The sequence below is a fragment of the Chionomys nivalis genome, chromosome 23 (assembly GCF_950005125.1).
Source record: "Chionomys nivalis chromosome 23, mChiNiv1.1, whole genome shotgun sequence".
NCBI lineage: Eukaryota > Metazoa > Chordata > Mammalia > Rodentia > Cricetidae > Chionomys > Chionomys nivalis.
In genome coordinates this window covers 775,935-803,581 of record NC_080108.1, presented here as the reverse complement: position 1 = coordinate 803,581, position 27,647 = coordinate 775,935, and the positions used below count along the sequence as shown (strand labels likewise).

Below are 27,647 nucleotides of genomic sequence, written 5' to 3'. Positions count from 1 at the left end.
CCCTCAAACTTACCATCCTCTCGCCTCTGTCTCCTGAGTGATTGATAGGATTACAGGCACACACTCTACACCTGGCTTGGTTTATAATTTTATTTTTTTTTAAATGCCATTTGTGTCTTTAATGAGGCTACTTCCCCTACTTACCCCTTTTATAACCACGCCCTACGGCCTCCCTGGAGGTAGAGGTTTTTGAACTGGGCCTTGATAGAGCATAGGACTTCATGAAGAGAGGTGGAGAGAGGGACAGAGAGGGCAGCTGGTATATCAAGGGGAAATGTTCAGCGCATGCAGGTAATGAATGGTGAGCGTGTAGTGAGCTGACCATGGCTCCTGGAGCTGGATCTCCAGAGGCATCTACCTGTCCTGGAGCTTCCCAGCTTCTCCAAGCAGAAGGAACTGGAAGTTAGGCACTGAGATGCTATTTCCAGTGTCTGTCGCGTCTACCCCTGGGCCTTCACCAGCAGTGAAGCAGGGTAGGGCCTGGTGCAGGGCAGAGAGACGCACAGATACAGATGCTCACGGCTCTTCGTTGACAGGAGGCTATGTATGTATTTATGTGTTTGACTTTGTGGACATCATGAGTTTGTATGTGTGCATGTGTGTACATGTGTGTGGTTTGTATGTGTGCCTGTGTGTATATATATATATGACTATGCCTGTGTGTGTATATATATGATCATGAGAATGTGTGAGTGTGCATTTTTGTGTATGTTTGTTGTACATAGAGTCTGCATGTGCGCATGAATATGTATGCATTTCACTCTAAGTGTGAGTTGGTGAGTGCATGAGTGTGTACATGTGAGTGTGTTTGTCTGTATGTGTGAAGTTGTGTGTATCTGCAAGTGTGCATGTGTATATAAGTACACATGTGTGAGAATGTGTAGCTTCTGTGTCTGCTCATGTTTGTGTTTTGTGAGTATATGCATGTGTGTAAGGATCTGTGTCTGTGTGCCACCACATATGTGAATGTACATGTATGTGTACACATGATCATGCAAGTCATTATGTGTGTGTGTAAGTGGGTGCAAATTATTAAGAGTGTACAAAGGTGCTTGTGTGAGTTTTTATGTTTCTGTGTATACATACATGATTGCATGTATGTGCTTTTGGCTGTATGTATGTGTACATGTGTGTTAGGAGGGATATGCATGTGTATGTCTGTGCCATGTGCATGCACTTATACTTGTGTGTTTGTGTGTATGCATTTTCTTTCACAGTTTGGACAAGCCTCTTTTGTCTTACTTGCTTTACTCTTGGCACATGGCTGCACATCTCTCCTGCAGGGATGCCTAAGCCTTCTCACCTGACCAGCAGAAGAGTTTAAACTCATGGACAAAGGTGTGGTCCCCAGCTCTCAGCTTCCCCAAGGGCCAAGTCCTAGTGGGATGAAGTTTAATTTCCATCCCTTGGGTCCCCCAGAAGCCAGCTTCCAGGGAGGTGAATGCTTGGTGGGCATCTGGGCTGCTCCTCAGACCCAGTGAGGCATGCAAGAAATGCCGCTTTTTCTCAGTGTGGGAAACATGCAAAGGGAAGACACTTGAACCACTTCTTCCAGCTCTAGCCTCCCTGTGGCTCAGCAAGTGGCTTCTGGCTTCTAGGACCTGGGCAAGGAGGAGATGGGGGTCCCCAAGATATACGTATGTCCACCCCAGTTACTGCTATGCCTAGGGAAGTCACGGCAGCCATCTCTGCAGAGAGTGGCTTCTGGGGAACTCCCCAGCCACTGCCCACCCCATTTGGCATTATGACGTTGAAGAGGGAAACACTGAGGGCGTGGCTTCTGTCCGTGGCTTGTGGCCCTGGAAACATAAAAGGAGTGGAGGAGAAATGGAGAAATATGAATGTGTATGAAGCTGGAAGCCAGTCTGTGGAGAATCCTAACCATGAAGGTGTGTGTGGATGGATTACAGGCATGCAGGGGAATTATTTGATTAAAAAAAAATACACTGTTTTTCTGGATGGAGTGGGTTTTTCCCCCATTCTGGGGACATGTTTACTTTCGTATCTAATTTTGTAAAGGCTGACTTCTGAACATGAAACCCACCATTTGAAAGGCTCTAACACTCAAACTTCCTGAATGCAAATGTAACTGCACGCATGGAATATTTCAACCTGATTTCAGGGTCTTCATCACACACGGGAGCTCTAAATGTATTGCATAAAATGACTTTCAGGATGTGTGCATGAAACCAAGATGAATTTGTGTTTAGATTAGGGTCCTCATTCCTGAGAGATTTTATAATGATGCAAATATTTCAAAATGTGGAAAGATCTCAAATCCAAAATACTCTGGTCTCAGGTATTTTAAGGAGACACAGCCTACATGGTTAAGTTGCATTCATTATTTTCTTTCTTCCTTCCTTCCTTTCTCCCTTTCTTTCTTTCTTTCTTTCTTTCTTTCTTTCTTTCTCTTTTTTATTTTATAAAGAGAACTCTTTTGAGTTGTGTTAGCTTCAGTTTCTACAAATATGGATCCAGCTCTGGCCCCACCCTTATTTAATGTATGTGTGTATGTATCTAATCATAGAATTATATATGTATTATCATGGCCCCAAGCAAATCGCTTAGCCTTTCTGAGGTGATTTCTCTTCTGTAAAATGTGAGTGATGATGGAGACAGGTGAGGACTCGGACAGCCTCATGATTGTATCCCATTTTTGAAATCATTACTGGAGGAAATAAACCAGCCAAAGGGAAAAATCAGTCCAGAATATAAAGAGAGAAAACAATGCAAGATGTCAGAGAGAATAAACTCCGCGAGGCTGAACTCTAAATAACTGGAAGCGGCATGCCTGACGCCAACCTCTAATGCAGTTTAGGAGGATAAATTCTTGTCTTGGAAGAGGCATTATATGAAGACAAATTTAATAATAAGCCGTATGTATATGGCCAGATTATTCCTGTACGACCCAGGGAGCAGGAGAAACAACAGAATGAAAACCTGCTAACAGACTTGTCTTGGTGGAAGAGACTTCAAAATTCTTGGCACTGATTAGTGTAGGCTCAGATACTGGTTAAACACTCAACTGCAGGATAAAATAGCGACTAGGCTCTTCGTCTTTCTCTTCTCCTCCTCCCTTTTCTCTTCTTTCTTCTCCTCTTCTCTTCTCTTCTTCTCTTTATTCCTTTTGGACTTTTTGAAACATTCTCATGTAGCCCAGGTTAGACTCAAACTCACTGTGTAGCTGAGAATGACCTTGAACTCCTGATCTTCTTGTCTCCCAATGCTTGGTCACAGATGTGTGGTAGGCATAGGCTTCTATAGTCCCTTCTGCACAGGAGACAAGTACCTTGTCCTATAGCTAAGAGCTAGGCACAAGGGTAGGGGCTACTGCTAGCTCCTTCTCCTGATCTTCTTGTCTCCCAATGCTTGGTCACAGATGTGTGGTAGGCATAGGCTTCTATAGTCCCTTCTGCACAGGAGACAAGTACCTTGTCCTATAGCTAAGAGCTAGGCACAAGGGTAGGGGCTACTGCTAGCTCCTTCTCCCCTCTCTTCATGGCCACGTGGTGGAGGCAGTGTGGTGGCAATAAACTGGGCTGGAAGCAGATCAAGGCTTGTCCTTATACTGCCTGGAAGCAGCTAGGCCAGATAAGACTGGTCAGAAAGCCGGACCAAGCCTAACTTGGAAAAGAATTGGGGATTCCAGGGATTCTGACTCAAGAGTGCTGTACCATAGCTCACTGTGCAGAGCTGGGCTTTGTCCTTCTCTGCCCCTAGACCTCACACTGATCTCAGAGAACAAGAGGTCAACCCGACTTGGCTATCACAGAATCAGGTATTAGCTACAAAGCCCCAGGGATATGGTCTAGGATTCTATTCCTCAAAGCCACAGTGACTTTGGTAGCCCCTGGTCAGCGTGTGAGATCCTGACAATGCCCATTCAGTAGGAGCAACTCTGAATACAAACTGGTCTCTGAAGTTACAAGACCTCTAAAGGAAAGGATGGAGTTCCTTCCTTTCCACAACTGTGGCTCCCTAAAGACAAAAGCTGCAAAATCTGAATGAAAGAGCTCTTCTCCCACCCCAGCTAAGGTTCTTGCCTACATGCCTCCTTCTTGTTCTTGGGGCTCTTCTTAATCTCGTCTTTGGAATCTGCCTCCAGGGGGCGCCAAATAGACACTTCTTGAAGGCAGCCTGGGCTTGGGGAGGAGGCCTTCACAGATGTGCACAGCTGGAGCCCGAGAGCTGGAATCCTCTCCTACTTAAGCTTGGAGAGGGTCTTCATGAGTGGCAGAGCTGGGGCACCTCCCTATCCTAGAATGGGGATGGGGGGATGCCGTACAGTTCCTTCTCACCAACAAGGCTTGGTTCCCAGTTGGTCATCTGGCTGGGGGAGCAATGACCTGTTGACACAACACAACTCCTTGGTTCCAAAGAGCAAGCAAAGTTAGAAGCTTGTTCAAAGTCACTTCACAGTTTAGTGGAGGAACCAGCATTGGAACATGGCACTTCTGATGCCCCATCTTGGGCAAAGGGCTCAGACGATGCATGGTTGTGCCTGCCATGCCTGGCCAGGGTGGGGTTGGAACTGTTGACCTCCTGGATCCTTGGGTTTCTGCTCTGGTTCTGATGCTTACAGTTGCTGTAGGTCAATGCTCTTCACAGTGGCCTTGACGCTGGCCTCTTTGTTCTGCTGCCTCAAGATGGCCACGACTAAGGCAAAGCACACCAGGGACCCACTTTTGAAGAAGAACTGGAGGCCGATGAACCTGGGGGAAGAATGAGGAAATTTGAACTCAGGAGCCCACTCTTCAGGGACTGGCTTTAGCTTCAGGGTGGGGATGGTGGGGTTAGTAGACATGGTACAATTAGAGACACTGAGATCTGGGGGGACAGGGGAAGTTCTGCAGGGACCCTGGGATGTGTGGGAGAGACTAAATATTCCTCTTACTCTGTCACTGACAGATGTATGACTTGGGCTAGGCCTCTTCTACTTATCTCTTGAAGGCCCCTGGTTGGCAAAGCCTCCCTAGACTGTCATCCCAACCTGCAGGAACTGTGTCCCATAGTTCAGAGCTACAGGTGACCACCCCCCTTGTTGTAAGTTCTCCCAGCCTATGATACCCATACCTTTGGGATATCTCTGAGCTCTCCATTTGTACAGATAAAAAGACTGAGTCCCCAGGGAGGGAACAGGGCTCTCTCCCCTAGGTTCCCACAGTGACTCTGTTGTATGATGGCTTAGAGGTGGCTCTGTCATAAGAATCTGGGGCCTCTTTAGCTCCCATAAAGGGAGCTATCCAGGTGCAGTAGCTCATATGAGAAATCCCAGCATTTGAAATGCCGAATCAGGAGGTTTGTCATAAGTTCAAGGCCAATCTGGCTGACCTAGTGAGTTCAAGAACAGCCTAGGCATAGCAATAGGTCTTGACTCAAAACAAAACAAAACAACCCAGGATTTAGTGGCACATGCCTGTGATCCCAGCCCTTGGGAGGCAGAGGTAGGAAGATTAGGGACTGGGAGTTCCAGACCAGGTGCATGAGATCTCTCTTAGAGGTAGCCTGGGGTTTGCAGGGTGGGTGTGCACCGACACAGACCTTCCCACCTCGTACTTACCGGGTTCGTAGCAGGTCATGGTCATAGTAGCGGCAGACGGCTCGTCGCCCGCAGCTCAGGGCCCAGTGCACACAGGTGGTATCGATGGCACTACCATGGATCACAGGGCTGGGCATCCAAGCTAGGGAAGGAGAGGCTCAGGGGGCAGCAGAGGGTCACCATGCCCCGGTTCCCCACCCTTAGCTCATGCAAGCCACAAGAGTGCTGAGTCTCTTGGCTCAGGAGTCTTTCTTTGACCTCCAGGTGTTCTTTAGCATGTATCTGGAGGGAGCCTCCATCAGGCTTGGTGTGGCCAAGGCACAACACCCCCAAATGCATGGTCAGATCTTCTTACCCCATGCAGCCCTGCGTTTCCCGGGCCTGGCACACAGAAGACATCTGGATGCCCATTACCACCACCAGGGTCCCCGGGCAAGCTCTTTACCCAGTACTCTCAGAAGCATGAACTGCATCCCCACTGCCAGGATCTTATCTTCCTTCTTCACTCCTCTACCAAGAAAGACACAGTTGTGTGAGGGTGTGTGCACCGTGCAGCAGGAGGTTTCCATCCTCCATGCCACTCTCCCCACAGCTGAAGGTCGGGGAGGTGAGGGAGGCTCAGAGTCTATACCTGTCACCCCTCAACTTACAGAGTCGAGTCTCCTGCATCCTAGGCCCATATACCAACTGTCAGGCTCACAGACACCACTGTAGTCAACCCCGTTCCACAGTCCCATGGGAATCGCCACTGAGAGACCTGGGACAGCCATGCATCAGGTCCAGTTCTCCCAGCTCTGTAACCCTATGGCCTGGGATATCCAGCAGCTGGTACTTAGGGAGTGCTCCCCATAACTCAGGGATCCTGCAATCAGGTCACTTCATCCCTGAGAGGCGGGCATGACACCAGGCCTATTCTGCAAGTAAGGGGATTGCCAGCTGTTGGGGTTAGAACCAGGAATCAAGTCACCACGGCCTGCATTCACGGCTCTCCTCAGGCATGCTCCTTATACATTCTCCTTCATGCCAGCCTGCTTTTTGGACCCTCCACCTTTTTTCTTTTTCTCTTTCTCTCTTTTCCCTCCCTCCCTCCCTCCCTCCCTCCCTCCCTCCCTCCCTCCCTTCCTTCCTTCCTGTTTTTTGAGACAGAGTTTCTCTGTATCTGTAGCTTTGGAGCCTGTCCTGAAACTCACTTTGTAGACCAGGCTGATCTTGAACTCACAGAGCTCTGCCTGTCTCTGCCTCCTGAGTGCTGGGATTAAAGGTGTGTGCCACCACCGACCCACTGACCCTCCATCTTTTAACATCCTTTCTTTCTTCTTTTCTCTTTCTTTTTCTTGAGACAAGGTCTTTCGATGCAGTCCTGGCTACCTTGGAACTCACTATACAGACCAGTCAGACCTTGAACTCACAGAGATGACCTGCCCTTGAGTCCTGAATGGTGGGATTGAAGGCACGTGCCATCACACTCGGCACCTGATATTCCTTTCTAATTTGCTTGACTGTTGATAGCAAGCAGAGAAGTCCCAGCAGAGTGACAAAAGAATTATCTTGCTCTCAGATTTCCTTGTCCCAGTCCCTACCCTAGGACTACCATAGATGACAACTTGCTAGACCCATGGGCACTCTTAGGACAAGGATAGGGAGATCTTAGAAGCAGCACCCTGAACATCCCGGGACCGCAGTAGGTCTTTATTCTCAGAACCTTGAGGGGTGCACACGACCATCTCACAGGGATTTTGTTGGTTTCCTAAACATCCCACTGTGTCCCATCCATTGCCAGAGGTTAGATCCACCTCTTCTTTCCCGTAGGATGTCCCCCATCAGGGAGGCCAGATCAGTGACAAACCTCTCCTACTCCGGGGCAAGGAAACATCTAGGCTTTAAAACGAGCCCCAGATTCTGAACTTCTCTGAGCCCAGGCTCCTTGTCTACATGATGGGAGAAAAAGCTTCGTGTCCTCAGGCTGCCGGAGAATGAAGACAGGACAGGAGCTAGGACGCTCAAGTGGCCTCATTCTTTCAACTCTTCCCTCCACTGTCCCATGCTGGCTGTGGTGAAAGCGTCCTGATCCCCACCCTGCCGACCCTGCTGTCACCTTAGGATGAGCATGAAGGAAGGTGTGTGGGTGACGCTGGCCACCATCGCTCCCAGGCTGGTCAGGAGAATGAAGGGCAGCACCAGGTTGCTGCAGGCCGACTCGCAGGAACCTGCAGGCACGGAGCCACCTCCTGCTACACAGCTGCAGTTGGTGTAGAAAACCTGGAGGGAGGAGAATGAGAAGACGGACCTTCAGGAGCCTCCAAGAACAGCAGCTGGCCAAGGGTCTCGGGCCTGGGACGCTTCTGCTCCCGAGTGTCTACAGCCAGCAGGGCAGAGCTGGCTGGAGTCCCCGACTCTGATGACTGGTTGATCTGTGATCACTTGAGTCAAGCAAGGTGCCTGGAGGCAGACGGACTGGGGTTAGCCTGGGCCACAGCTGTGACGCAGAGAGACTATCCCTAGGTGAGCCCTGTGGCAGCCTGCAGAACTTCCAACGGTAGAAATACCAGAAAGTGGTTTGGCCACCAGTGACCCTTTGGTGCCTGTAAGGAGCAGGGCTGGGGCTTCTTTTTCTTTTTCCTATTGGTCAGAGGGTCTATGTGTTCGCTTGTGTGTGTGTGTAGATACCCATGGAGTCCTATTGGTCAGAGTGTCTATGTGTTCGTGTGTGTGTGTGTGTGTGTGTGAGTGTGTGTGTGAGAGAGAGAGAGAGAGAGAGACAGAGAGAGAGAGAGAGACAGAGAGAGAGAGAGACAGAGAGAGAGAGAGATGATACCCATGGAGACCAGAAGAAGATGTCAGATACTCTGGAGAGGAATTTACATATGGCTGGGAACTGAGCTCAGATCTCCTGCAAGAGCAATCACTTTTATCCATTGATCTATCTTTGTAGCCCCGGGTCAGACCTTCTTGACAGATGGACCACAGTTACCATGGTCCCCAGTCAGGTGTGCAGGAATTGGTCCCATCAGTTCTCACAGGTGGTCCTGGGGGCCTCCTACTTCTTACAGGAATCTCGGTTAATTCCCAATCTGAGAAGGGCTGAGAAACCCAAGGTGTTATCTAGGGGCCTTGGAAGGATCCGAGCTCAGTGGCTCTTGGGATGGACTGGATGAGCAAGCAGAAGATCCCACTTTCAGGGTGTATGGGGAAGGAATTTTAAGGTGGAGGTCTTTAGGAGGTAGTCAGTGAAAGATGAGAAGGGGGGGATGGCTGAGGGAAGGACACTGGGGCTCGGATTGCCGGCAAGCCAAGATATCTACCTATTGCCATGCAGATAGGCGTGATAGGCGTGACCAGGCTGTACTGACAGAACTCTAAGTCCTCACCACTTTGCATTACTTAAAAGTGGCCTTTGGGCTTCAGTTACATGCCAAGTAACCCACAGGACTGGTGACACCTTGAGCCAGGTAAGGGAGAAACATGCCAAAGCAGGGGACTGGCATGGTAGCCCCCACTGTTCCTTTGCTTAGGAGGACATCTGGGATGGACACCAAGGTTAGACACTTTGTTTTCTAGATTCTTCCCCAAACTTCTCTCATAGGCATCAATGTCCATGGTGAGAAGTTCTTACAGATGTCTCTAGTCTTTCCCACAGGAATGACTTTGCCTTATAAGCCTGAGGTCCAGACAGTGTTTACCTTCCCCCTTCTCACTCTGTCACCTACCTGAGTGTACTGCGGCTGGACCAGCCGATCCCAGATCCCAACAAGGAGGTACACGTGTACACATGACAGGAGATAATCGCCAGCTGGAAAGCTGTCCCCAAGTGCTGACCCTCACCTCTGAATCCAGTATAGGGTGAACTGGGGGCCAGAGTCCTGGATTCTAGTACCACTCTGGTATAAGACCCTGGCCACTGTCTGGTACTTCCCTAGGCCTTTATTTCCTATCTGTACAATGGGCAGAATAAAAATGAATGCTTAATGTCTCTTAGGCACTGTGGCTCTTTGCTTCCTTGTTAGTGAGCTCACCAAGGTAAGCCTTTCATGCAGGGCCTGGGGTCCAAGAAGCTTATGTACATAAATCTCTTCTTATGCTATTGCTCCTGCCTGGAAAGCCCTCCCATCCCAAGTCCTTGCTTGTCTAATGCCCTTGGAAGATTTGTTATACATTCTGCTTTTTGGGGGGCTCTCTGGGACCCTCCCAAGTGGGCTGTGTCCCCTCTACTCTTATATGTGCTGGTAGGGACAACGTCTGCCCTCCTGCAGCCTGAAGTCCACGTGGGTCATTTCTTTGAGCAGACCCACAGCTGGGAGTCAGCTGTGGCTCCTCTCCCTGGCCCTGACTGGCAATGACACTTACCAAGAGAATAATGTTCTGCTCCAGTCAAAGCGGAGGAACAAGGCAGTGACAGAGGGCAGAGTGATAGGCAGCACAGACTAGGAGGGGAAGGGGCCTGGAGGCAGAGGTTGTGTGGGAGGTTGGCCTCACCTGGCTTTTGCCCAGAGCCTCCTGGACCACATGACCCGTGCAGCCTGCATGGCAGGGCGTGATGTATTCCACGTGGGCACTGGTGTCGCAAACAGGGTTAAAGTCATCCGATTGGCAGGAACAGGGTTCTGCACAGCCAGGAAACAGGCTTGGCTCTGTCTGGGCACTAGACAGAGAGAAGGCAAATGTATTTGGCTGGGCTCTCTTCTCTCAGGGCCCTCTCTGCAGCCTGGCTCCTACTCTGAGAGCAGTGGCCAGCGATTTCAGCTGCAGCTTTTCCCTGAGGGAGAAACACTGAAATTCGGGGGACTTTCTAATCGGGGGAGTGAAAAGTCTGGGCCAGAGTCTGCAACGCATCCTTCCAACCCTGGATTCCACATGTCTGGAAGCTCCGGCCAATATCCCTGTGCTTGGATGGAACACAACAGAAATTCCTCCCAGAAGTGAGTGTCTCTCTACGAGGTGAATCGCTGCCTTGTCTCAGCAAGGTACAGCTGTGACCCCCCCCCCCCGCAAGCAGACCACCCAGCTGTGGTGTCTCCAACCTGTGCCTGGCTTCCTCTGGGACCTTAATTTCTCTAATAGCTGGGCTGGGTTCTCTTCTCACTGACACCCTCCTGAATTCTCATAACCTCTGTGTTCGTTCTCCTGTCCCGCTCCCTGTGTCAAGTGCCCCCACCGGACTAGAGATGTTCTCTCCCTAGCAGGAGAAATTGGAGGGCAGGCAGGAGCCCAAAGAGAGGCTGAGTTGTGGGGGGTGATTACCCTGGGGTGGGGACAAGAGGATGGCTTTGGGGTATAGCTGACCTGGCATCATGCTAGAAGGAAACACAGCACCCTTGCCAGGTGACGCTGTATCATCAGTGAAGTGGGTATCATGATGGAACCCATGATAGAGATCACATGGAGACTCAACGGAACATAAGACGGAAACTCGATTGGCCTCCAAGAGCTTCAGTGAATTAGAACCCAGAACCCATGAATTAACTTGTAAGAACTTTGGTGAGAATAGGAGTGAGATGCCATGGCAGAGCTGAGGAAGAGGAGAAAGAGGAGGAGGAGGAGGAGGAGGAGGAGGAGGAGGAGGAGGAGGAGGAGGAGGAGGAGGAGGAAGGAAGGAAACAAAGGCAGGCAGCACGGTCTGAGACCAATTGAGTGAGCTAGTTCCTGAACAACTAGCACTATGGACATCTGCCCAGAGCCAAGGTTTCTTACACACCCAGCAGGCTCAAGGCTTCCCTTGTATGTTTCTTGGGTCCCCATGAGATCTCTATAATGAGTTCTATCATTGTGCTATTGCTTTCCCCAATGAATCATAAAAGATGATGGTAAAATATCCATTGACTTTTCACTTGAAATGTCATTGGGAGAACCTGGTCCTTGCTAGACTTGGGGCTTCCTGAGTGCCTGGCTGCAGGGCCTAGGGTGCACTCTGCATATGGAAGGTCATACTCCAGACAGCCTGGCTGTTTGGGAAAAGGAGAGGGGAAGAAGAAGAAGAAGGAAGGGGGCCAAGCGATAAGGATGGAGCCCAAGTGAGGTTGTGCCAAGGAGGATTGGGGAATTCTAGTTGGATTCTGGGCCAAACTAAGCTTACAACACCTTCCAGGGAAAATGAGATCATTGTAGGAAAAGACAGAGTTTCTTAACCTCTTCTGCCTCCTTGAGAAGGACTGCCCAGCTCCCTGCTCACCCCCTTTCTCCAAGTCATAGGGCATGTCGTTTTGGGGCAGCTATAACCTCAACTGGGAGCAAAAGCTTCCCTCAGGCTATGCTGTGTCCTGCCTCCTATGTGTGGTTTCTGTCCCACGTCTGCTGGCCCACAGGTGGCTGTACCCTGACTCAACCTCCAGCCCTTCTCAGGCCTCAGTTGTCTTGCCCCCCATGTTCTGTCCATCCATGCCTCTTCTATGGCATTCGGTGCCATCCGGTGACCACTGCTTGCTCGTACCTGAGACTAAGGAGGGACATGAGATTTGTAGGCGTTGGGAGGAGATAGCCCCCAGGGGAGGGGAGAGAGGTAGGTAGCTCACTGACCTACCCGTCCCATGCACCTTGAATATGCTTACTCACCCCAGGTTCTGGGTGATGCCTGCAATCTGATGAGTAGAGCAGCCGATGAAGAAGAGTGGCAAGCTGAGCACTATGCACAACAGCGACCCCAGCAGGCAGAGGACGCTGCACTGCATGGGGCTCAGACGGAGACGCTTGACTAAGACACCTCCCAGCACGATGCCCACAATGGCCAAGGGGATAGTGAGGGTGCCAAGGAGCAGGTTGGCAAAGGAGGCTGTGACGGAAAACTGGCGCTCCAGGAACTTAGGCAGGAAGGTGGCCATGCCTGCCACCATGGATGAGATGCACACCTGGGACAGGACGACCAGCAAGAAGATGGGGTGGCGCAGCATCCTCAGCAGCACCCTGGGGAAGACTGTTGGGACAAGCGGGAAGGAGGTGAGCATGCGCAGTCGGCCACGCCACCGATGTCTGCTCACCCCTACCCTAACGTTCCTTTCCATCCCTTCCATTTCTGTCTAGTTCGTCCCAGGCTATCCTGTTACATGTGATTCCCTTCCATCCTGCTTCCTGCTTTGAAATTCTCCTCGTGTCTTCCAGTTCATTGAGTTATGTGGGAGTTTATTTAACGCGCTTATTTCTGCTCGGTTCTGTTGGGGTTCGATACAGTTCTATCTCATTCCTTCTCATTTGAATCTAGTTCATCCACTCCCGTCTCATTGCAGATTCTTTTTCATCTCTATTGAATTATTCTCCCCCACAACCCATCTTGTTCTGCTCATTCTATGACAACCTGGGCTTGAGTTCTCTCTTCGTGGTCTTCAACCCAGGGGCCACTGCCGCCCTGATACCCCACAACTAGTGTGTTTCCCGAGAGCACTGAACGAATTACACACTTTACCCATTTAGCTGCTTCATTGCCACCTCACCCCCATTTTATTTCAGAGCAGTAATTTTAATGGTATCAACTTCTTTATCTCTAGAGCCCAGGACACGCCGGTCATTTTATAAATGTTGTTTAATGAGTGAGGACCAGATCAAATGTCCAAAAGCCTAGGGCAGAATCTCAGGTCTCTAGAGAAAATGAACCCTGGGCAGCCTTGGGCCAGGAGGCTTCCTGAATGTAGAACAGAGAGTTATGTAGTGATATTTCATTTGTATTTTAATAAATAAAGCTTGCCTGAAGATCAGAGAGTAAAACGCCCCACTGGTCAGCCTTACAGACCAGGAAGTGTTGACACACACCTTTAATCCCAGTAGCCACACTAGTTTGCCGTCAAAATTGGGCGGTGCATGCCTTTAATACCAGTGGTGCACGCTTTTAATCCCAGCCCTAGAGAGGAATATAAGATGGTAGGAGACAGCTCACAGACACGGTCTCATTCTGAGATTCCTGGAGGCAAGATCGCCATTTCTGACTGAGGCAGAAGTAAGAGTTGGCGGCTGGCTGCTTTGCTTTTCTGACCTTCAGATTGAACCCCAATCTCTGTCTCTGGTTGTTTATTAATCAAGCTAAGAGTTATGACCTAGAGAATGAGGGGACTTGGAGAGGAATGTCCAGTAGGGGCATGGTCAGGACTCCAGCCTGAAGACTGGCGCTGGGGACCTCCCCAGGCTCTGGGCAGCTCCTGCTTCCTGCCTCATTGCCTCATTCAGCTGCCCTCCCTGAAAGGGCTAAACCTTCGAGTTCAGAATGGCAGGTAGGTCCTGTCCCTGCTGGGTTCAGTGTCCTGGTGAGTAGGGGTTCTCAGGGATGTCCAAGGACACTTTCTGTTCTGACACATAGGGTTTCCACTATTAAACATAAGGTATGGGGAAGAGGGGAAGAGAAACCAGGGTGTGCTGGTGAGGAGAGACAAAGCCATAGAGGTCATTCTACTCCTGTCCAACCAGAACCATTGTCTTTGTGTTATAGGAGGCATGTTCTAGCTGTCCTCAGAGCATAGTCAAAGTAGCTTAGTCCCTATCCTCATGGCCTGGGGCCTATTTCCTTCAGAGCCAGAAAATAAAGTCAGACCAGGAGATTTGAACAGGGGCTAACACTGTGGAATGCATCCAGTTCAAGTCCCTAGTCTCCTGCCTCCAAATGGTGTGTTCAGCTAGCATTTAGAGTGGGGTAGGCGGGTAGGAGATCTCACTCCAGGCAGCTGCTGCAGCCCCTTCCCCCTGTCCCTCCCCTCTTCTCTCTCTTCCTCCTCCTGCTCTTTCCCCCTCCCTCCACGAGTTGCCCAGAGCATCTGAAGTTCCCTATGAACTGAGAGAGGTTTATATCAATTGCCTTCCCTGCAAGGTGAGCCCCAGAGAGAGGCAGGGACACACTCAGCTCATCCAGAGATGCCAGGGCACCGGCTCTCTTCACTTCTAGCACAGACCCACTCTCCCTTCTGCCGCTCCCACTCTGTTCCTGTCCTTCCCATCAGCCTGGCTCCGGAGGACTCCTCCATCCTGCTCCTTCCTCTGTACTCATCAATGCAGCAGACTATACGCCCATCCCCCACCTCTCCACAGCAGACAGCCTTCTCCACAAGGAATGGAAAATTCCTGGAGGGCAGGGCCACGCCTTTTCCTTAGCTACCTGAAGGGGAATTCCAAGGCCTGTCTCCTGCTCAGATGCTCAGCCTCCTCTTAAGACAGGGCTTCCCCTAGCACAAGGTCTCCATAGCAGACACGATAGGACCTCCCTCAACTTAGGGACTGTCTTGTCTCCCTCGTTAGCCTTGCCCAGCTCGGAGGGCCTTAAACAGAATGAGTGTGCCTTCACGTTAGTAGTGTTTCCTCCCTCAAGCCAAAATTCCCCTCTAACTCCTGGACCATGTGGCTCCCATCAGACAAAGCCCTCCTCTGGCATCCTGGCCAGGTCTCTTCCATCAGACAGCTTTCCCCTCCATGTGCAGACTGTAAGAGAACGCGTCTCTCCCATCAGGTATCTTCCCCAGCCAGGGACTGTCTCCTCTAAGAGTTTCTTCTCCTCCTGCCGCCTTCCTGATTGCAGGTAGTCAAAGCCAGGCCCTGGAGTCAGAATGGCCTTTGTAGATCTTTGCTGTCCAGAGGCCAAGTTGGCTAACTAGCCACAAGGTCTATGGATAGCTCCATCTCCAGTTCCTCTAGGCTCCTCTAGAAGCTGAACAGTCCAGAGATGAACTGGTCCAGATCTCTGGCTCTAGGATTTAATTGCACAACCAGCTTCAGCTGCTCTCTGGGCAGGAGGCAGAGCAGTGATTAACATAGTCTTCCATGGTATAGTGTGCTGAGCCTTCCAGAGTTGAGAGGGACTGAGATCTGCAGTGTAGGCACTGCCTCTAGACCCAGCCCCATGGAATTCAGACATTCCCTTCTCCAACAACCCAACATCAAATCTTAGAAAACTGGCAAAAAATTGGATTCAAATTCTTTCCTACCTCAAACGTCTTTGGGGGAAAGGTGAAGGATCTCTTTGGATAAATAATACCTTCCTAATAATAGATCCACTTTCTGTTCAGGCATGGATAAGATCAGGAAGGTAGGTGTGCTCATAGGACAGACCATACCTTACACAGGCAGGTTTTTTTTGTTTTTTTTTTTTTGTTTTTTTTTTTTTAATAGTAGACAGAGCTGTCTGCCCAGGCTTCCGGTCACACCAATCCTTTTAGAAAGGTAAAGCAAATGTTACCAACCCAATCTTTATGTGAAGAAACTCAGATCAGAGACAGAAAAAAAAAACTTCAGGAGACCCTCCACTGACCAGTGCCTGACAGGCCTTACATCAGGGCCTCTTGACTTGCCTAGCACACAGCAGGCACTCAATCAACGTCCACAGGATTGAGTTCTTTAGCAAATGCTGCCTGGCCCCACTGTGGGCTCTGGTAACTGAGTGATTGATTTTCTTGTGTCAGGATCAGGGTAGCATGAAGTTCCTATCAGCGAGTCTATTTCCTACTGTACTGAGAAATTGTCTGGGGGAGACGGAAGCCCACAGAGAAGCAAGGACAAAGAACCAAGAAAGCAAGTCCCCGGCTTTCTACCCATGCTGAAGTCTGGAGATTTAATGAGCATTTACTCAAGGCTTCCTGCTTGCAGGCTCAGAGGAAAGTAGGGGAAGGACACAAGCTTTGACCTTCAGGAGTCCACTGCTTATGGCAGAGGATGGGCAAAGACAAGGCAGAACCGAGTCAGAAGCCCTAAGGATGATGAGAGACCAGAGGATGGTGGCTTGTAGCCCCATTCCTGGGGGTGGGGGCAGGCATATCCAGAGGGCAGAGGGCTCTTGAACATGACCTACAGGGACAAGAAAGACTGTGATGGACATTAGTAGGAAAAGATGTTCCCAGCAGAGAGGAGTATATACCAACCTTACCAGGAGTGTCTGGACTCATGAGATACCCACAGACGCAAATTAGTTAATAAAGAAAAGCACTAAGGGACTGTGTTTAGTATGATCTCAAAGGCATCTCTGGTTTTCTCGCTCTATTTTTGCCTGGGCTCACTTACCTTTGATAAATTGAACCACAGTCAAGTCCGGGGCAATCTGGGGCAATCCAGTCTCTTTCTTTAAGGGCTCATGCTGAGAGGCAAGCTCCTCACCCTGGGAAGACACATAACCAAGAGATTCTGTTCAGGGATGGCAGGGGCATAGGTGAGGGAGCTGTGGTGACTCTCCAGGGGCACAGGCTACCACTGTTCCGTTGGTTCTTGGCCCTCTAGGTACTCAAGAAGAAGACTTGAAAGGCTGAATGAAACTGTTGTGGTTAAACTGTAACAACACCTTAAATCAAACAATTTAAATTAAAAACGACGCTGGTGACTATTATTACCACAGGCACAAACTATCACCAGTCCCAGCCTCTCTATGTATTCCAATACCGTCTTCACAACAAGTTAGATGGCCAATCTATTCATGATGATATCATCATAATACGATCATCACTGCCTCTGCTCTAGCCACAGATACCTCTGTCATTATTGTTGTTACCTGTACCTTCAGGATCACTGCCAACATTGTGATTATAGTATCATTACCTTTGTCTTTAATATAACCATCTTCATCAGTGTCGATATCACCAATCTCGTGTCTATCGTCAAATGACTAACTCACCCAAAAGGACATCTCAACTCATGGCCCTATCACAGCTGCCGTCACTGACAATGCTTCCCTTATTGATACCGTTATCAATATCACCGACATTAAGAGATGACTAATTCTGGTTATCCACTTGTCACACCTGGGAACCTCCACTGAAAAAAAAACGTCTTCATTTGATAGGCCTACAGGCATGTCTGTGGGTATTTTCTTGGCCGCCAATTGATGTGGGCGGGACCAGTCCACGGTGGGTGGGGTTATCCCTAGGCAAGTAGGCCTGGGCTGCAAGAAGAAAGTAGTTGAGCATGAAACTGGAAGAAAGCCACATGAGCAGCGGCCCTTCATGATATCTTCCTCAAGAAGTTTCCCTAGTGGAACTGTCTTCCTTGAGCGTCTGCTCTGACTCCCCTCCACCATGGACTGTAACCCAGGAGTTGAAATAAACCCTTTCCTTCCCAAGTTGCTTTTGTTTGAGGGGTTTATCACAGCAACAGGAAATCAAGTTGGAACATAGCCCCAGGGTTACCTATGCCATCACCGCTGTTACCCATCATCAGTGTCACCATCCTCTTTAGCAACATCTTTGCCACTCTGATCACCTAACACGGAAAGCGCCGTATGGTGTCTGAGGGACTGATGTCATTACATTTTTCTGTGCAACCTGAGGTCAGCAGTCAGCAGCGTCAAGGGAGAAGACTTTCGCCCAGAGTAAGGAGAAGCCAGTTCTCTGAAACCAAATTTGTGGGTGGAGAGAGAGGCTGAGCTTCTCAGTGAGACGGACACCTCTTCTCCACTCATTAAAATTTCTTTTTCTTTTTGAGACAGGGTCTTTATCTTACTTAGGGTTTCTATTGCTGCGAGGAAACACCATGACTAAATAAGAAGTTGGGAGGGAAAGGGTTTATTCTGCCTGTCCTTCCACAGCACTGTTCATCACTGAAGGAAGTTGGGACAGGAACTCAAACAGGGCAGGATCCTGGGGGCAGGAGCTGATGCAGTGGCCATGAAGGGGTGCTGCTTACTGGCTTGCTTCCACTGGCTTGCTTAGCCTGTTTTCTTACAGAACCCAGAATCACCAGCTCAGGTGGAAACACCCTTTCCTTTAAATCACTTATTAAGAAAATGCCATACAGCTGGATTTTATGGAAGCATTTTCTCAATGGAGGTTCTCTCCTTTCAGGTAATAACTCTAACTTGGGTGTCCAGTTGACACAAGACAAGGCAGCACACCCTTATCACGTAACTCTGATTGGCTTGGAATTAGTTTTTTATACCCAAGCTGGCCTCAGAATGTGGCAAAGTGATCCTCCTGCCGCTGTTCCCGAGTACATGAGCCACTGTGCCCCGGCTTTCCATCTCATTTTTCAAGGAAGTCTCATGCTTGCTCCCCCAGTTTCAGAACCCCATGGACCACCTCCATCACGAGATCCCTTGTCCAAGCCCCCCTGTCTTGTCTTGTACTGGCTGCCAAAGCCTGACCTGTCTCAGGAAACAATTGACTCAAACATTAATCGAGGCACGCCATCTTCCCTGCCCTTTGCCTTTCCATCTTCTTGCGTTTTAGCTGGCCACAGCTTGCCTGGGTTTTGGGGGAGGTGTGGTAGCAGGCCAGAAAGCACTAATGGGTCTTACAGTTCTCTCCGTGATGAAGACCAGAAACAAGACTATGGCAGGAAATGAGTTCAAGGCAGACAACAGGCAGCCTTTAGCTTCTGTTAGTAGCAGGGAGTCATGTACCCTGAGACCTGGCTCAGAGAGGCGTTCTTCCCAAACTCCCTGCCATACCAGGAGGATACCTCAAGGGGAACCATACGGGTCAGGGTGGCAGATGGTACTGCCACAGTGACCAGAGTTGACCAATGCTTATCCTTGTGGGTAGAGCTGGGGACTCTGCGGTGAGTGGTCACAGGTTAAGAACTCAGGACTTGCTTTACCTTGGTGGGGGATCCTTGACCAAGAACAAGGTTGGTTTTCTGTATGATCTGGGAGATTGGGAATTCAGAACAGAAATTAAATCCATTTTTATAGACATGAAATAAATACCTATTTTATAAACATAGGTCTGGGTCTGTGTTGTTCCCTGCCAGACAGGGTTCTGTGTAATCAGGCATTGTGTTTATCTCATTCTCTGTTTGAGCTATGGTGTTTATTACAGGGGCCCGAAGCCAAATCCTATCTGGTAAATCTCCACCAAAAGAACTGGAGATGGCTCTCACCAGCTGCTGCGGCCAATGCCAAGCTCTTGGAAGAAAAATAAGAACAACAAGAGGAGATGTCACACTAGGAGACAGCCCTCAGACTGAGATAGTTTGGAGTCTGGCAGGGAATTCTGGAGCTCCCCAGGGGCTAGCAGAACTGAGTGAGATGCCAGGAGATGCTAGAACTCGGGTGTGTGGACTTGTTCTATGCTCCTTGAGACCTGCACAGGTAGGAGGTGGGGAGTCGCTCTGCTTCTTCACACGTGAGCAAACATGCTCTAAGAATGGGCAGCGCACACCTAGAAAGTGGTACAGTTAAGACATGAGGTTTTGTGCTAGGTTACACTCACCACTATCCTGGGTTCTAGGGGCCTCAAGGCTAGAGGTTGGCCATTCCTGCCAGAGTCACATTATCTAATGCAGCCGCCGCCAGTCACATGTGGTGACTGAGCACTTAAAATATGGCTAGTTCAACTAAAATACATCACAAGTATATATATTGCATTTTCAAGATACAGGAATGAACTCTCTTATTATACGCCCAAACTGGAATATTTTAGTCTAGTGAAATGTGTGTTTGTATACCTTTTTATTTTTTGAGACAGGTCTCATGTGGTCCCGGTTGACTGAAGGTGACCTTGAACTCCCCTTAAAACAGAATCTCACTGTGTAGCTCAGGCTGGCCTAGAGCCTGTGCCTTAAACACTTGGTTATCCTCCTGCCTCAACTGCCAGAGTGCTGGGACGACAGCCATGAACTATCACATACGGTTACTTCAAGGTCCTGATCCTCCTGCCTCTGCATCTCAAGTGCTGGGATTACAAGTCTGTAATGTCGTGCCCAGTTTAAATTATCGTCGTGTTGACTCTTGAATGTAGTTGCTAGAGACTTTATCACCATCCACACAAGTCTACTCATTGATAACCTCTTTTGGACACACTGCCTTAGATAGTAGCCCTGGTCACATCCAGGGAGAATGGTGTGGCCCGAAGAGCTGAGGGAAAGATGCCAGGAGTGGAAGGAAGTAGGAGAAGCTACATGGCACAGACCGACAACTTCCCCACGTTTCTCGCCAGGGAGGAACAGGCAATCTTGTGAGCTTTGTGCCCAGGTCACAGTGTGAGCTGGCCCTTATGTGTGCATGCCTGTCAGGTTGGCTGCACTCAAATCGCCCTGTCATTTCAGTTCAGGTGCTATCCCTTTGATGCTAGGTGTCTTATTGCTCTTGTTTGGTGAAGGGCAATGCCATGTGGGGAATGCTACCCAGGAGATACGGAAGAGCTGGCCCGGTACGTGTTGTGACAATGGAGATGGGGTTTGGGGACAGGAAAGGAGAGACAGATATGCAGGGGCTCAGGAGCTCAGAAGAGGTGCGGCTGGGAGGGAGAGGTGACAGAGCAGGGCACAATATGACCCGAGGCATGGAGGTGGATGGAGCCTGGATTGGGGCAGACTGTGGACACTACTACTCCAAATTTAACTACAGCCAGCACTCCCCAGAGCAACAACTGGAGACAGGTGATAGAATAGGGCCAGACCTGGGGGGTCTACAGCTGGATGAAGAGATGGGGACTTTATTCTGGGGTGTCAGGCAGAAGCCCCAATGCCCCAGATTCACACGCCCTATGCTTCCATTTGTTTCTACCTTTCAAACGGCATCTGTTTCGAGGAGCGCTGACTAACTGTGGGTTCTTCAGACAGGAAGCACTGTGTTGTCATCCAGCAGGGCTTGGGGTGGCCCATCTGGCCTGCGGTTTGCCCAGGTCAGCAAGCCCAATAGAACTTCCTCTCTTGGAACTTGGTGCTGACAGCGGCAAGCCTACAGGACACACAGGGCTGTGAATAGGTCTTGATGTGGGCTTCTAGCCATCTTGAAGCTATCTCTGAGGACAGCTAAGGTCCTAGAAGGCTTCATCCTGAAGCTGGGTCCCCTGCTGGCTCTCAGTGCCTACCTGGTGCCGTCACAGAAAGTGGGCACAGGCACCAGTTCCCTGAGGGCTGATGACCCTCTAAGGGGACGGGGTAGGGGATTGGAGCAGAACACCACTAAGTGGCTCACTTGTCCTCCCCAGGTTGACCTCTCCACGCGTGTTAGCTACTCTCTCGTTCCATGAATCCTTTGCTTGTATTTGTTTCCGCTGCTCTTTTGTCTTGATAGATTGATCAGTCGAGAACAGGCATGGGAAGAGGTTTTCCGGAACCGAACCTCAGTAGCATTTATAAGTCATGCGACTACGCTGTTTACTTTCTGCAGCTCAAGTCTCTCAGAGGTAAAAAAGAACATCCATACTGTATCTGCTGCGTGGGCGGGCAGTAGATTCAATGAGATAAGGCACACCTGGAACCCAGGAGCGTGCAGGAGGAACAGAATAAATGCTAGCTTAATTCCTACTCTTTTCCTTAGCTCCAGACCTGGGTTTGGTGGGAGCTGTCTCAAACTCTGTCCCCGATATAATGGAAAGACGATTCCGAAAAGCAAATAAACAGTGGTCAATCGCCTCACTCCAGTCAGAGTGGTCAGCAAAAAGAAGACAAAAGCCCTAGTGAGGCTGTGGAAGGGCACAGCACACCGCTGGTGGAAATGGGAATAAGTGTAAGCCGAAAAGTGTGAAAGTGCCTCACAAAAACTAAAAACAGGGCTGGGAGTGTATCTCAGTTAGTACAGTGGTCCTGGGTTCAAATCCCACTCCCACATAAACTAGGTATGGTGGCCCCTGCCGGTATTCCCGGCACACGGCAAGTGGAGGTAGGAGGATTGGGAGTTCACGGTCCTCTTTGGCTATATAACAAGCCTGGAATACACAGAGTCTTGTCTCAAAAAGGAAAAAAAAAAGGCAAGACTAGGACTGGGGATCAGACTTGCTTGCAGACAGGGTGTGCATACAGTCCTAGGCTTGTAATAACGTAAGTTCTAACATAAATAGGCAGGTGAACCAGCAATGTCTAGTGTCAGAGGAAGCCACGTGCCCACGTTCACGGCAGTACCTGTCACAATGACTGGGATTCAGTCAGCCTAAGTGTATTAGCAACAGTCTATTAGAAGGTGAGCGGATGAAGACCACGTGAGAACTGTTCTTAACACGGAACAGAGTTCCTTCATTTGTTAGGCATTACGTTAAAGTGTAAGCAGCCAGACGCAACAGATATTTGTAGGTGGAGTCTAAGGAACTGGAACTCAGGGCAGGGAGGTTGCAGCGGTGGCTCCCAGGGGCTGGGGGGGGGGGAAGACTAGGGAGCTGCTGTAGGGGGCATGCAAACTGCAGCTCCACAGGAGGCACAGGTTCAAGAGGACTCTACTGCATTCATGATGATGACGGAGACCCAGCATAGTGTTGGAAACCTTAGAATTGCCGAAAGAGTTGATCTTTAAGTGTCCACAGCAGGCAACCAGGTGAGGTAGTCTGCTGGACAGTTTGGGGTAGCCGTGGCCTCCTGAATACACAGATCAAAACATTCGGTACACCAGACACAGGCACGTGTTTTACTTGCTTGTTAAAAGATCAATTTGAAAAAAAAAAAAAAAACCAACTAGTGCTTCTTTAACTAGGAAAAAAAAAAGCATTTAAGAACATTGGTGGGGGGGGAGAAGGTAGTTTTCTGTTTTGTTTTTCTTCTCTCCCTTAAAATCTGGCCTGGTAGAGAAAGGAGATAAAATAAGCCCCCTACACCCTGAGCCTGTGCCAGGCACTAGACCATCTATCCCCAGACTTTGCCTCCTTCATTCTTATGTAATTTTAAAATGTAGATGTGTTGTAGATTCCAGGGTTAGTAGGTAGCAGAGCTGAGTCAGGGGGTGCAGGCATCATAAGAATCCCCCACCCAGCCTTTCTCCCCGCTACTCAGATGCCAGGACGACTTTCATTGGGACTCTTTAGCCAAAGCACAGTGGTAAAAATTAATGATATCTTGAAATTTGCAGACAAATGGATGGATCTAGAAAAAGCCGTATCGAGTGAGGTAACCCAGATCCAGAAAGACAAAGACAATATGTACTCACTCATAAGTGAGTGACTTCTAGACATAAAGCAAAGAAAAACCAACCTACAGTCAGCAACCCCAGACAACCTAGACAGCAAAGAGGACCCTAAGAGAAGCATACATGGATCTACGTAGGAAGGAGAAAAAGACAAGATCTCCTAAGTAACTTGGGAGCATGGGGGTCATGGGAGAAGGTAGAAGGGGAGGGGAGTAGAAAAAATGTATAGCTCAATAAAAACAATTAAAAAAAATTAAGACCCCCAACCAGTCAACAACAAACACAAAGCCCCGAACACTAAGCCTATACCTTTGGGATTCTAAACTCAGAATTATTATAGGAATAATATACACACACACAGCTATCTCGGACAAAGGACCCAGTAGAAGGTCATGGCACCCAGTGGGCACTTGGAGTCTGGCTATGGCCAGGATCCTTGATGCAAGAAGCAAGAGACCTGCCAGGAAGGAAAGCAGGCAGTCAGGCCCTTCCCAGTGCCTGGCTCAGCCCCAGAGCAAATTCTCTGAGAGACCTGTGAACACTGGAAAGTGCTGTGAATAGGGACACTGCTACCCAAGGGGAAATGCATCCAGAAATTTGTCAGGGAGCCCTCAAGAGGCCATTTTTGCTCTGCCAAACCCTCATCCCTGAGCTACCACCTAGGTACCGATCCCTGCACCTGGCCTTTCTCCACTCCTCAGGGCAGGTGTATGGGTGTCTCCCTCAACTTCCCTGTAAAAACAACCCAGTGACAGGGAGTCGGTTAGAGGACATAGCCTCAGTCTGTAAATCTGTGGCCACCCATTAGGCACAGGCTAGACCCTCTCATGATAAGACAAGCCTTAGATTATGTATCAAAGCCATTTGGATACCTTTAATGGCTGCATTTACCTTTAGGGTACTTAGGGGGCTCCTGGGCACTAAGTCTAGGGGAAGACATTTTAAAAGATTTTCCAAACAGTCTAGCTTTGACTTCTTCCTTCTTACCTATGCGCCCTCCCTGCAGGACAGACACATGCAGGGTCTAGCACCAATCTTACCCTGCGGGACCCCTTCTCCTCCACGCTCTTCACTAGGGATCCTTATGGGCCAGGCCAGCCAAACTTTATTGCAAGCAGCCTGGCCAGCCCTGGCAGCCTCAAGGAGATGGAGGCAGAGAATCAATCCCTCCCACATCAATATTTATTGCCCAAGAGCCGTTGGAAGCAGATCCCTGTGTTCTCAGCCCTTCAATCTTTTCTTAAGAACCTCTCGGCTTCTTGCCTCCCAGAACCCCATGAGCTGACAGGGTGTTTGCAGTCAGCCAGCCAGACATACGATCAGGACCCGTGTCCCAGCTTCATGGCACACAGCTCTCTAAGCTGACTCCAGTAGCTGGGACTGTACATTCTCAGAATCCGAGGAAGCTGGGTGGTGCTACAGCAACCCGACCTCTGCGCCTATGCACACCACAGTCGGCGGCAAGCACAGGGAAGTGACTGACCTGTGACCCAGCCCAGCAGACAGTCACCCACTCCTATTGTTCCGTGTCCAAAAATAGGGCCCAACTCAGAGTATCTGTCACCAGTCACACAGTCTCTTGTCCTCCTAAGTGACACTCCTAATTCCAAGGGCTCCTCTCCAGATTCTGGGAATTTGAATCATGGCCTGAGCTAGCTAGAACTGAGATTTCAAACTCTCATTTTCTGCTGAAATGCCCTCCCCATGCCTCTGAGACAGCCCGGCACTGTCAGCCCAGCATCATTTCTGGGCAAGTTCTGTCCTGGAGCAGCAGATCCTGTGTCCATCCTCTCCCCTGCCCGTAGATGCTCCGCTGCCTGCTCCCATTATAGCCTCAGAGTCTTGGTGGCCTCTCTCAAATCCTCCTCGCATAGTCAGACTCAAACTCATGTTCTAATGAGAGTTTATTTAAAAAAAAAAAGACAAAAAAAAGAAATGGCCTTTTTCAGGTCCACTTCCTAGGTCAAACTCTCTTGTTCTAAGAGGGAGGCCCCCCTCCCACATGGCAGTGAACACTCTCAGAAGCAAAGCTTGTGGCCACCACAGAAAGTAGAATTCCTTTCACTGCAGAACATCTGGCAGATTAATAAGAACTGTCCTTTCGCAATTAGAATGGTTTATTAGCAAGCACCTTAATTTATACTTTTGCAGTTTTAACAAGTACCTCACACGCTTGGGAAACACACAACGCACAAAGCTTCTGAATATATAGTCAAGTCTGTATGTATTAAAATATTAATGAGATTGAAATTACGTCGTAAACTTAAAGCTTGCTTCCATGGCCAGATATGCATAGCTTAGCGGTAGAGTCCCTGCCCTACATGTGTAAGGTCTGAGAGGGTCAGACCCCAGCATGGAGCAGAGTAAGTTTTGTCATTTTTCTTTCATTTGACATCAACTTATTGTCTTTGAGGCCTCATATTTTTGTGAATTCCTGGAAAATTGGGAGTTGTTGGCTTAGAACCGCCTCTCCTGCCCTGAGGTTCACAGCTCCTGGTCTCTCTTTCAGCTGTGTGACTTTGGACAAGGCTGTGACTCCCTCCAGCCTGGCCCAGCCTGCTCTATGTGTATTTTAGTCCTGTCAGCCTGAAGGGGCCAGGTTCATGTTTGCTGTGGAATCCTTTGCCAAGGCTGTGTGCACCCAGCATCCCTCGGCTCACCCCTCTTTTCTGCCTGTGTATCCAACTCAAACCCCTCCTCCCTCAGGAATTCTTCTTAGACCCAAGCTCAACAACAACCTCCACCTTCAGCATCTTCCAGCATGGTCAGAATCTCCAGAATTTCTAAGTGGCCAATGCAGGAGGGCATGAGCCCCGCACGCCTGTGCTTTCCTTGCAGGAGTCCATGGCTTGCTCACTGAGCATGCTCATTTTATCCTACCTCTGGCCCCACATCTCCTGAGTCACGGAAGGGACACACGATGGCCACTGGGCAGGCCTGTTGGGAGGGGCACTGGAGCTTGCTCAGGAAGGATGAAGCTTCTGTTAGGAAGCATTATGGTGGGTTCTGTGGCCAGTACATGGAGGATGCTTACCTTGCTGACATTGGAGGCTGCACCAGTCAAGACCTTGCGCCTTAAGTGAAGCTCATGTTTCTCCTTGGGCATTTCCCTGGGGAAGAAGAAGTAGGGGATGGCAGCCAGTACCACCAATCCAGCAGAGATGAGGAAGCCCAGCCACCAGGCGCCTACCCATCGGGGGTCTTTGGGGGTCAAGTTGATACCTCCTGGAATAGAAAACCGTGACAGTGTTAACATCACAGCTGGTTGTCATTACTTACCTCTGAGGACCCTCAACCTCTAAACCAATGGAGTACTGTAATAATGCACACATCAGTGCCTCAGTTTCTCCCACTGTTGCATACAGGTATCAACGGCATTAGGAGATGAGGTTTCTACATCATAGAGTTGTTGGGAAAATTACAGAAACTAATATATGTATATATACAGATATATATGTATATATATTATACACACACAAATATGTATATGTATGTATGTATATATATATATATAGAGAGAGAGAGAGAGAGAGAGAGAGATAGAGAGAGAGAGAGAGAGAGAGAGAGAGAGCAAGTAAATGTAATTAAAAATTTAAAATCTAAACTGGGCGCTCGGGAAGTGGAAGCAGTACAATCAAAAATCTCAAGGTCACTCTAGACTAAGCATTGACTTTAAAACCAGTCCGGTCTATATGAGATCCTGTCTCAAAATCCATGAAAGACAGAGAAGGAAAGCACTTGGAGGGATGTGGGTTTTATAGCCACTTGCTCCTCCTCTCCTGCTTCTATTCCCATTGCAATTTCCGCTATTAGACAACGTGATGTTACTGAACTGAATGAGGGTGGGATTGCTTTTGTTTTCAGATCTGTACATTTAAAATAACTGGGACTGTTTAACAGACATATTTGGTGATATTGAAGATCTACTTCAAATGACCACAGGCTTGGGGGGAAGGTGGCTAATGAATGTGTTCCTTTAACAAGTCCCGTCCCCGTGGTTTTGGTATCTTGCCTGTTTTATTTAGAACATGATGCATAATTGCCCTTAAAACTTATAAAGCAGAAGGCTGAAGAGGGGGGATCTTCTGTTTTCTCTGAAGGGAGGATTTTAAGACTCAGGAGGCTGAGAAAATTACCAGCTCAATGAGCCCCTCTCTACAGTTATAAAAGCAGGAAGCAGTTTCTGAGCAGGACGAGTCTCTCTGTTGGGACATCTGCAAATTGTGTGGGGGACTCCAGGGATACAGCTTCTGTGTGTGGTCACCCAAGCTGTAGTGGCCTCTCAGTGATGCCCTCGCGTCCTCCACGCTCCTCTAAGTAACTCTAAAAAACGCACTGGCGTACCAGGCTTGCCTAAGACGCAGTTGTTTCTTTGGTCTGTCATCATTG

At 49.2% G+C, this 27,647-nt stretch overlaps 1 protein-coding gene across 2 annotated transcripts in view; it reads right to left on the bottom strand.

Moving 5' to 3' along the window:
- Window positions 1-2,845: 2,845 nt before the first annotated feature.
- Window positions 2,846-27,647, bottom strand: part of Slco2b1 (solute carrier organic anion transporter family member 2B1) — a 46,119-nt gene continuing 21,317 nt past the window's right edge. For both annotated transcript variants that reach the window (XM_057756407.1, XM_057756408.1), the window contains exons 7-14: window positions 26,293-26,483; window positions 16,496-16,589; window positions 12,086-12,443; window positions 10,013-10,178; window positions 7,635-7,798; window positions 5,985-6,049; window positions 5,561-5,681; window positions 2,846-4,712 (exon numbers count right to left, since the gene is read on the bottom strand). In XM_057756407.1, the coding sequence (XP_057612390.1) occupies window positions 4,577-4,712; window positions 5,561-5,681; window positions 5,985-6,049; window positions 7,635-7,798; window positions 10,013-10,178; window positions 12,086-12,443; window positions 16,496-16,589; window positions 26,293-26,483 (1,295 nt within the window). In that variant the 3' untranslated portion in view covers window positions 2,846-4,576. The remainder of the gene's footprint in view (window positions 4,713-5,560; window positions 5,682-5,984; window positions 6,050-7,634; window positions 7,799-10,012; window positions 10,179-12,085; window positions 12,444-16,495; window positions 16,590-26,292; window positions 26,484-27,647) is intronic.